The 11,312-nt window shown below is 45.0% G+C and overlaps 1 protein-coding gene across 1 annotated transcript; it reads left to right on the top strand.

Annotated features, from left to right (window-relative positions):
- Positions 1-7,024: 7,024 nt before the first annotated feature.
- LOC141281003 (uncharacterized) lies at positions 7,025-10,531 on the top strand. The gene is made up of 2 exons (XM_073812551.1): positions 7,025-8,243; positions 8,330-10,531. The coding sequence occupies exons 1-2, from the start codon at positions 7,025-7,027 to the stop codon at positions 10,510-10,512; spliced, it is 3,402 nt and encodes a 1,133-aa protein (XP_073668652.1). The 3' UTR covers positions 10,513-10,531.
- The last annotated feature ends 781 nt before the right edge of the window (positions 10,532-11,312 follow it).

The raw sequence follows: 11,312 nt of genomic DNA, 5'->3' as shown, positions 1-11,312 counted from the left end.
TTTTCTCTTCCGAAGGCGATTAGATTGATCCTTTGCTCACTGTTACTATAGCTACTGAAGCAGCCTTCTTTTCTGGTATGGGCTTAAGGATTCTGCTGAACATTTGTGTTGAAATTTAAGATATAGCCACAAGCTTTAAGTGGCCTTCTCCATTGACAAATAGGCACTTACAGTAGTTTGATCATTTCATCACTGCTTCTTTGGCTCCAGTAGCAGATTTCTTAGCTGATGTGGGCTTAAGGTTTCTGCTGGACATTTGTTATTCAATTTAAGAAAGAGTCCTGTACATACTATTGGCATACAATACAGCAGAAGCCAACAGTCTTTTTGGGTTTTGAAAGAAGCAATCAAATCTTCTTTAGACCTGATAGTTTGTTGGTTTCTTGCTTGGAATTTTTCTTGTCCCTTACCAAAGCAAGTAGATTGATTCTTGTATCACTGTTCCTATGGAAACTGAAGCAGTCTTCTTTTCTGATGTGGGCTTAAGGCTTCAGCTGAACATATGTTATGAAATTTAAGATAGAGTCCCAAAACATTTAGTGCTTTCAAGCAAAATGTATTCATGTATGTGTCAACTTGTGTGGGTGTGACTCTGACTGTACAAGCCAGCCCACAGTTTGATCATATACAGCAATACACAGGACCAGTTTTTGGCTGGGTGGTTTCAACACATTCTCTGTGGTCTAGGGGTTAGAACACCAGCTCTAACATCGGGGAGTCCCACGTTCGAATCCCTCAAGGTACAATGTCCTTCTCCATTGACAAGTAGGCACTTACTTTGCCCTAGAAGAGTTTGTGGGCAGCTTCTAACCTGCAAACTCTCTTTTGCCTACACAAAATGAGTAGGTTTGATCATTTTATTACTGTTCCCATGGATCCTGAAGCAGTCTTCATAGCTGATGTGGGCTTAAGGTTTCTGCTGGACATTTGTTATTAAATTTAAGAAAGATTCCTGGACATACTATTATCATACAATACAGCAGATGCTAATAGTCTCTATTGGTTTTGAAAGATGCAATTAAATCTATTTCAGATCTCATAGTTTGTGGGTTTTCTGCTTGAAATTTTAATTTTCTCTTCCCAAGGCGATTAGATTGATCCTTTACTCACTGTTACTATGGCTACTGAAGCAGCCTTCTTTTCTGGTGTGGGCTTAAGGATTCTGCTGAACATTTGTGTTGAAATTTAAGATATAGCCACAAACTATAAGTGGCCTTCTCCATTGACAAATAGGCACTTACAGTAGTTTGATCATTTCATCACTGCTCCTTTGGCTCCAGTAGCAGATTTCTTAGCTGATGTGGGCTTAAGGTTTCTGCTGGACATTTGTTATTCAATTTAAGAAAGAGTCCTGTACATACAATTAGCATACAATACAGCAGAGGCCAACAGTCTTTTTGGGTTTTGAAAGAAGCAATCAAATCTTCTTTAGACCTAATAGTTTGTTGGTTTCTTGCTTGGAATTTTTCTTGTCCCTTCCCAAAGCAAATAGATTGATTCTTGTATCACTGTTCCTATGGAAACTGATCCAGTCTTCTTTTCTGATGTGGGCTTAAGGCTTCAGCTGAACATATGTTATGAAATTTAAGATAGAGTCCCAAAACATTTAGTGCTTTCAAGCAAAATGTATTCATGTATGTGTCAACTTGTGTGGGTGTGACTCTGACTGTACAAGCCAGCCCACAGTTTGATCATATACAGCAATACACAGGACCAGTTTTTGGCTGGCCAGTCTCAACACATTATCTGTGGTCTAGGGGTTAGAACACCAGTTCTAACATCGTGGAGTCCCAGGTTTGAATCCCTCAAGGTACAATGTCCTTCTCCATTGACAAGTAGGCACTTACTTTGCCCTAGAAGAGTTTGTGGGCAGCTTCTAACATGCAGACTCTCTTTTGCCTACACAAAATGAGTAGGTTGATCTTTTTATTACTGTTCCCATGGATTCTGAAGCAGTCTTCATAGCTGATGTGGGCTTAAGGTTTCTGCTGGACATTTGTTATTAAATTTAAGAAAGATTCCTGGACATACTATTATCATACAATACAGCAGATGCTAATAGTCTCTATTGGTTTTGAAAGAGCAATCAAAACTATTTCAGATCTCATAGTTTGTGGGTTTTCTGCTTGAAATTTTTATTTTCTCTTCCCAAGGTGATTAGATTGATCCTTTACTCACTAATACTATGGCTACTGAAGCAGCCTTCTTTTCTGGTGTGGGCTTAAGAATTCTGCTGAACATTTGTGTTGAAATTTAAGATATAGCCACAAGCTTTAAGTGGCCTTCTCCATTGACAAATAGGCACTTACAGTAGTTTGATCATTTCATCACTGTTCCCTTGGCTCCAGTAGCAGATTTCTTAGCTGATGTGGGCTTAAGGTTTCTGCTGGACATTTGTTATTAAATTTAAGAAAGATTCCTGGACATACTATTATCATACAATACAGCAGATGCTAATAGTCTCTATTGGTTTTGAAAGAGCAATCAAAACTATTTCAGATCTCATAGTTTGTGGGTTTTCTGCTTGAAATTTTTCTTTTCGCTTCCCAAGGCGATTAGATTGATCCTTTACTCACTGTTCCCACTAAACACAGGACGTCGGATAGACGTGCAGATCATGTCTATATTGGGTCCGTCGGTCCATGACCAATTCTGGACATGTATTCGACGTCCAAACTAGGTCCACTATTTGGACGTCCCACCATGACCCTATTTGGACGTCATATTGACGGGCAACATTGGACGTTTAAACTGGGTAATTTTTTTGGACGTCATTTGGACGTCATATTTATGGGCCACATTTGACGTTTAAACTGGGTAATTTTTGGACGTCATTTGGACGTCTATGACAGGTCTATGTCTATATTACATGATTAGGCCTATAAAAATGTGTTTATTTACAAATATCATCATTATTGTACCAACATGATTAATACATACGAATAGTCTATATTATTATAACAATACTGTTTTTTCTGCTTTCTTGAATTACATACAAAATTCATCTAAATGTACCATTCAAAATATGTAATTAAATGTGTAGTTCGTTATATTAAAAGTATATGACCATACTAACAATTTAACATGAAAATATTCTCATATTGAATTGTTCATGATATGAATGCAATAAGAATGCCTTATTTACATCTTGAAAGTATGGCCACATGGCCGAGTGGTTAGAGAGACTTGTTTGTAACATGGAGATCGGGGGTTCGAATCCCACGGCCGGCAGGAAATGTCTGAAAGGTTTCGGTGCGGTGGATGGGTGAAGTGCAGAGGCAATCATGTCTTTTCGCTTTTTTCATGTCTCTTTTCCTTACACGGCGGTCCTACGGTTGTCAACATTTTTAGACGTGCAGAACACGTCGAAAAAAAGACGTCGCCTGGCGTTACAAAACAACCCCTTTTATGGACCGGATTCGGACGTCCAAAAATTACATGAAAAATACGTAATTCCGACGTCACTTTGCGCAGTGGGTTACTATGGCTACTGAAGCAGCCTTCTTTTCTGGTGTGGGCTTAAGGATTCTGCTGAACATTTGTGTTGAAATTTAAGATATAGTCACAAGCTTTAAGTGGCCTTCTCCATTGACAAATAGGCACTTACAGTCGTTTGATCATTTCATCACTGTTCCTTTGGCTCCAGAAGCAGATTTCTTAGCTAATGTGGGCTTAAGGTTTCTGCTGGACATTTGTTATTAAATTTAAGAAGAAGTCCTGTACATACTATTAGCATACAATACAGCAGAGGCCAACAGTCCTTCCCAAAGCAAGTAGATTGATTCTTGTATCACTGCTCCTATGGAAACTGAAGCAGTCTTCTTTTCTGATGTGGGCTTAAGGCTTCAGCTGAACATATGTTATGAAATTTAAGATAGAGTCCCAAAACATTTAGTGCTTTCAAGCAAAATGTATTCATGTATGTGTCAACTTGTGTGGGTGTGACTCTGACTGTACAAGCCAGCCCACAGTTTGATCATATACAGCAATACACAGTACCAGTTTTTGGCTGGGTGGTTTCAACACATTCTCTGTGGTCTAGGGGTTAGAACACCAGTTCTAACGGCCAGCCGTGAATAGTTGTAATGCAGTGACAGCCAATCAAATTAAAGCTTTTCTGCTGCTGTCCCGGGTGCTGGAATGATGTCACAACCAATCATATTTTTCACCTTTTTTTTATTTTGGCTTGGACCGGGGTTCGAATCCCACACAAGGCACTATTGTTTTACATGTTTGTGTGCAGTTTAAGCATAATAGACACATAATATAAGAATTTGAAATTATAACATTAACTTATCTTAAAAATGTGCTAGTTTTTTCTGCATTTGTGTGTTGTGTCAGTAGAAAATGTTGACATTATGATATAGATTTTATCAAATGTGCATTAACAACAAACCTATAAGGAGTACATGTATATAAATATTAAATCATTACAACAGGTGGGCAATTGTAATAAATAAACTAAGTTTAAATGAACAACTTCTTTATTTGTTTCCTAAATTAAACTGGTTTAGTTATTTTTATTTGTCAGTTTATTTAAGACAACTGTTGTAATATTTTGAATTTGACTATTTTAATAACTCTATACAGATAAAATAAATGTTAAGTGAAGTAATGTCAATATAAGATAGAAATAGCAAACAGACACACTTATACAAACCAAGACATGTTTCAAAGAATGTTGTTTTATTAACCCTTTCAATAAAAGTACACACACAAGCAAAATGTCTTGCCAAGGGAATGTTACTCATTTTGTTTTTGCAAAATGTCTAGGATTTGTTAGTCCCTCAATGCTATAAGCTTTAAACACCTTTGTAGAGCAGTAAAAATACCCAACAGGAGCTTGCTGATATAAAAATTAATAGAGAAGCCATCTCTATCATAGTGAGACTTTGGCTGTCCACAGGCAAGACACATCTTTTTCTGCTTTTTCTTCTGCTCTGGCTGTTGTTGTTGTTGATTCCTCTCCATAATACCCTCAACTACTTTCTCGATGGTCTCTTGAGTAATTGGTGTGGTCAGAGCAGGTGCAGGTGGGTTTGGAATGGCAGAGTTCATTGTTACCACTGGCACACTGGTGGTCTCACTCCCCTCTGTCAGGGAGTGTCAGAGGTGCTGTCTCTGATGAAGTTTCTCATCACTGGTGTTTAAAAAAGAACTGGTGTTCAGCAGTTTGGCTTAGTGCTTAATATATTGTGAAATGTGTAGTTTAGTTGTTAGATGGAGCATGGTGTTTGGATCAGTGCAGGAGTTTTGAACCATTGCTGCATACTGCTGATCCACAAGCTTAAGGATGTCCTCCTTCTCATGATGTTTGTTAAGCAATTTGTAAATGGCCTCCTTCATTGGGGATGTCCATCTTTTGTGGTCTAGAACAAACACCATCCCACCAGTCTTCACAAGTCTGGTACGGGCCTTTGCAGGTGAGGCCACTATGGGCAGCAGGGGAATATGTGTGGTTTCTATAGCAAGGAAAATAGAAACATTAATCTGTTTGTCCTGAATAAATTATAATAGCATTTGGTAAATCAGTGTGTACTTTAAAATATATACCTATCTCTGTCTGAGGCTCTATGCAGGCACTTTAAGGCAATGACACTGATGGCACAGGCAGCACGTCAATGGATTCTACAAGAATAATAACACTTTCATCAACAACCTGTTATAATTGAGGCAAGTGTTTAGTGTTATGTACAGAGAATAAACACATTTCATGCTGTTCATATGTCATATATTTACCTGGTTTTGACTGCAGCTCTACATCAGCACAATGATATGAGGACAGCAAGGGCACATCAATGGTGGTAATGGATCCTACAAGAATAAAATAGCATGAAGAGTTTTATTTTAAAGGCAGTGAGTGCATGATAACTTCAGCGGATGTTTTTCTTTCTTAAAATATTTATCTGACCCTGGCTCATCATGACTTGATGGCACAACAAGATCAGCAGAAAGGTCTCCAGCCTCGGCAGTGGGCTTGGGCTACGCTTAGCTGGATGCAAAGGCAGATCTGTCTTGCTCCTGTGCTTTCTCCAATAAAGCACAACAGGATGACATCCAGGTTCGACAAACTCAAACCTCTCCTGAGAATCTTTGTTGGATACCTGAAGAGCAGGATACTAAGGCATGCCTAACACCCTCTCTGACACGGTATTGATGTCTGCAACAAGAGATGAGTCAAACACACCAGGGAGCTTAACACCCAATGGTTTTAGGTCCACCAGACGTTTCAGCGGGCCACTCCAATCATCCCATGTGTTTGAAACAGCTCTGAGGAAACACGTGTGCCAGTGATCCACTGAGCCTGGTGGAAGTGGTAGCCCTCCTGCTGTGATGTCCCTCTGTGACATCAACTTCCAGCTTGATTATGATGTGTTTATTAAAGTGAGACCTTGATGCACATGTGTTTTGAAAGTCACCAGAAGCACCCTCAGCAATAATGGCATCTGTAGTCTTCCAAGCTTTCCAGTTCAGGTGTTCTCTTGCCTGAAGTTCTGGCACTCTAAATGCTGCACAGCAATCCCTGAAAGCACGACAGAAATGTCTATTTAAATGTTACCGCTGTTGTTAAACAATCATTCCAACATTCATCAGTAAATATGAAGTGTAATACTCATTATCTATGCCCATACTATGTCAAAAAATTGTAGGCAGGCAGTTCCCCTTCGAGGGAACTCGAGCTGCGTCGCCGAAGCTACGCTATGGGAACGCCCTCTGCGTGATTGCGTCTGAAGCACGTATGTCAAATCAGTCCAATGGTCAAGTGACACGTCATAGGCGGGTGACGTGGGAACCAGGAAGCTATAAAAAGAGCACCCAGCAAGCCAACTTCAGCTCTTTGTGCCTCAGCAAGCGAGTGTGTGTCATTATCATGTCTAAGTCCAAACAAAGTTTTAAGGAGTGTGCTTCCCCGTGTCCTCGTTTCATTACGAGCGAGGACTCGCATCATCTCTGTGTTATGTGCCTCGGGGCACAACACGCATGATCATCTCTTGAGAGGGGTGGTTGTGCACATTGTGATAGGATGCCGCTCCGTACGTTGCGCTCCCGGCTCGCACTCTTCGAGGAGGGTGGTGAGCCGCGTGTTCCCCACGGTTCTGGCCCCGCTGCTGCCGAGGCAGAGCGGAAGCTGCGATCGTGGGGATCACAACTAGATCTCGCGGACGAGCTTGAGACGGGTCTCCCCCTTTCTCAGCCTTCACCCGCGGGATCTAGTGCCCCGTCTCTGGATTCGGAAGCACGCGCTGCGGTTTCTTCCGCCCAGGGCGGGAGCCCAGATTTGCATTTATCGTCGTCCGAGGAAGTCGATATTATGTCTGTCGACGTGGTGGACGCTGAGGGGCCTTCTCATTCGTCCCCCGCGTTCGATGATTTGATGGAGGTTGTTACTAATGCCGTGGCTCGCTTAAAATTAGACTGGCCGGCGGAGACTCAGAGCGCGCGTCCTCAGAGTATGTTAGATGAGCGTTTTTTAAAACAGAAACCTCAACCTTCGCGGCGCAACATGCCTTTCTTTCCTGATCTCCACAGCGAGCTGTCGAGATCATGGAAAGCTCCGTATTCAGCCCGTGTTCATACCCCTCACGCCACCATGTATTCCAACATTGTGGGGATGGGTGAGCACGGATATTTAACGATGCCCCGGGTGGAGCAGACGCTTGCGAGCTATCTCTCCCCCGCTGCGGCGTCATCATTAAAATCGCCTTCGCTTCCCACGAAACCGGTTAGGTTAACCTCATCTTTAGTGGGTAAAGCTTATAAATCTGCAGGGCAGGCTGGGGCTTCACTGCATACCCTAGCTGTCTTACAGGCGTACCAAGCAGAACTGCTTAAAGATTTAGATACCGAGGCGGGGGGTACGTCTGATGTATTTAAAGAGCTTCGTCGAGTCACTGATGTGTCACTCAGGGCGATTAAAGAAACTGCGAAAGCCGTGGGTAGATCGATGGGAGCTCTCGTAGCCACGGAACGCCATTTATGGCTTAATCTGTCCGAGCTTAAAACCTCAGATAGGGCTTTTCTCTTAGACGCGCCCGTTGCGCCCTCCGGTCTCTTCGGCGATGCCGTTAATACTGTCGTCGAGAGATTTGCGGAGGCTCGTAAGCAGTCGGCGGCGTTCGAACGCTATCTCCCCCGCCGTGCTCTTGATTATAGGGCTGCTGGGCGGGAGCAGCCATCGACATCATATAGAGCATCGCAAAAGCATAGTGTTGCCACTCGTGGTCCCCCTCAAAAAAACTGGGGTTCGGGCGGTCGCGCTCAGACATCATCCAAGCAGAAAACAGACCTGAGGGCTGTTATTATGGCGAGGAAGGCGTCGGCTAAAAAGAAGTCCTGAGGGACGTAGTGTCATATTTCCGAGGGCAGCCCCCAATCGGGGAGAGCCGGCAGTCACCTCACAACACGGTGCCCGGCTCTCCTCGATGCCCTCGGGATGCCAGTGTGTTAACCCCGCCGCAGTGTGTGTTTCGGGGCACAGCGGCTTCATATTCTTGTGTGCCTCGTGCGCGGGGCACGCAACACCTCTCTCCGAGGAGGGAGGCATTAATATCACCCAGGTTGAACCCTGCCAGTTTGGTTCAGGGCACCGGGAAAAGTTTAAGCAGTACACAAAAAGCCAGTCTCGAGAGGCTGGTCCCCCTTATAGAAAATTTGGCAGCGTGGAAACTCCTGCCAAACGTGTCTCAGTGGGTTCTGCAAATAATAGAAAAGGGCTACAAAATTCAGTTTTGCAACCAGTCACCCCAATTCAACGGCATGTTATCTACCATAGTGGGTGCTGGGCAGACTCTAACAATGGAACAAGAAGTAGAAACTCTCTTGTGCAAGGAAGCCATAGAATGTGTTCCTCCTCACAACAGGGAGTCAGGGTTTTACAGCCGCTATTTCATAGTTCCAAAGAAAGACGGGGGGTTACGTCCGATTTTAGATCTACGTCATCTGAACCGGTCTGTTGCAAAACTAAAGTTCAAGATGTTAACTATAAAGCAGATCGTCACACAAATCAGATCCGAGGACTGGTTTGTGACGATAGATCTAAAAGACGCGTATTTTCATATATCTATCCTCCCGCAACACAGGAGATTCCTGAGGTTCGCCTTCGGGGGCGTGGCTTACCAATATCGGGTTCTCCCTTTCGGTCTATCTCTGTCACCCCGTACATTTACAAAGTGCATGGATGCAGCGCTGGCTCCATTACGACTCCGGGGCATCCGTGTCTTAAACTACATAGACGATTGGCTAATTTTAGCCCAATCAGAGAGTATGGCAGCGCAGCATCGAGATGCTGTGCTGACCCACATGAGAGAACTGGGGTTAAGGCTAAATGCAAAGAAAAGCATGCTCTCTCCAGTACAGAGGACAGCTTTTCTTGGCGTTATATGGGATTCAACAACAATGCAGGCACATCTGTCCCCTGCTCGTGTGGAATCCATTCTTTTGGCTGTAGGCAGAGTGAAGTTAGGCCAGTCACACACTGTAAAACAATTTCAGAGGTTGTTGGGGCTCATGGCAGCAGCGTCCAATGTGATACCCCTTGGGCTGCTTCACATGAGACCGCTACAGTGGTGGCTCAAAACCAAAGGGTTTTCCCCGAGGGGCAACCCGTTCCGTCTGATCAAGGTCACGCGCAGATGTCTTCGTGCCTTAGATCTTTGGAAGAGACCATGGTTTCTCTCCCAAGGACTGATGTTGGGGGCTCAGTACCGTCGAGTTACACTGACAACGGATGCTTCCCTCACAGGCTGGGGAGCAACTATGGGGAGCCATCTGGCTCATGGATTATGGGGGGCCAGACAGCTCAGCTGGCACATAAATTGCCTAGAGATGATGGCAGTGTTTTACGCCCTGAGATGTTTCATCCCTCACCTGCGGGGCCATCACGTGTTAGTCCGGACAGACAACACGTCGGTAGTCGCGTACATCAACCACCAGGGGGGTTTGCGTTCACGCCCTTTGTACAAATTGGCCCGGCATATCCTTCTGTGGACACAGGGGAAGTTGCTGTCCCTCAGAGCAGTATACATTCCCGGGTGTCTGAATCAGGGAGCAGACGTCCTGTCGAGACAGGGGCTGAGGCCCGGGGAGTGGAGGCTCCACCCTCAGGTGGTGGAGTCCATCTGGACGAGATTTTACCAGGCGGAAGTGGATCTGTTTGCGTCCAGAGAGACGACACACTGTCCGCTATGGTTTTCTCTCACACATCCAGCACCGCTGGGACTGGATGCCATGGTTCAGCCATGGCCGAGGCTACGGCTGTACGCTTTTCCCCCGATCGCTCTGCTCCCGGGAGTTCTGGAGAGGGTTCGTCGCAACAACGTCCGCTTGTTGTTGGTAGCCCCACTCTGGCCAAACCGAATATGGTTCTCGGACCTGGTGTCCCTCCTCGACGGCTCACCTTGGGAAATACCCGTCAGGAGGGATCTCCTCTCTCTGGCGGGTGGCTCGATTCTTCACCCCCGCCCAGAGTTATGGAAACTGTGGGTCTGGCCTCTGAGGGGGCCAGACTCATAGAATCTGGTCTCTCAGCTGAGGCTGCTGAGACCATTCTTCACTCCAGAGCTCCCTCCACGAGGAAGCTTTATGCCTTTAAATGGAGAGTCTTTACTTCCTGGTGCAGCAAACACCTGCATGACCCTGTGAACTGCCCAATTGGTACAGTCTTGGAGTTTCTGCAGGAAAAGTTCACCGCAGGGTTATCTCCTTCTACACTGAAGGTGTATGTGGCGGCCATCTCGGCTTACCATGTTCCTTTGGTCGGGCAATCCCTTGGGAGAGACCCGCTGGTGGTTCGCTTCCTTCGTGGCACTCGGAGGCTGAGGCCTGTAGTCCGACCCAGGGTCCCAGCTTGGGACCTGGCCGTTGTGCTGGAAGGTCTGTCCATGGCTCTGTTTGAGCCCATTGAGACCGTTCCAGTCAAGTTTGTGGCACTTAAGACAGTACTTCTGTTGGCAGTCACTTCTCTGAGGAGAGTGGGTGACCTTCAGGCCCTGTCGGTTTCCCCTACGTGCCTTGAATTCGCACCGGGGATGGTTAAGGCTTTCTTGTACCCAAGGCCCAGCTATGTGCCTAAGGTACCGACTAATGTGCCACGACCTGTCATACTTCAGGCCCTCTGTCCTCCCCCATTTAGGGATAGGAATCAGGAAAAGCTTAACTTGGTGTGTCCAGTGCGAGCACTGGATGCCTATGTTCACAGATCTTCTTTGTGGAGGAGGTCTGAGCAACTGTTTGTGTGCTTTGGCTCGCCCAAGAAAGGCCTGCCGGCGACCAAGCAGACACTCAGTAAGTGGATAGTTGAGACTATCTCTCTG

Source organism: Paramisgurnus dabryanus, chromosome 18 (genome assembly GCF_030506205.2).
Source record: "Paramisgurnus dabryanus chromosome 18, PD_genome_1.1, whole genome shotgun sequence".
NCBI classification, from domain to species: domain Eukaryota; kingdom Metazoa; phylum Chordata; class Actinopteri; order Cypriniformes; family Cobitidae; genus Paramisgurnus; species Paramisgurnus dabryanus.
This window is presented reverse-complemented; position numbering and strand designations above follow the sequence as displayed.

Coding starts and splice junctions, on each gene's coding strand:
- LOC141281003 (XM_073812551.1), top strand. CDS start 7,025: ATGCCGCTCCGTACGTTGCGCTCCCGGCTCGCACTCTTCGAGGAGGGT. Junction 8,244..8,329: donor TCCCCCTCAAAAAAACTGGG/GTTCGGGCGGTC, acceptor TCGGCTAAAAAG/AAGTCCTGAGGGACGTAGTG.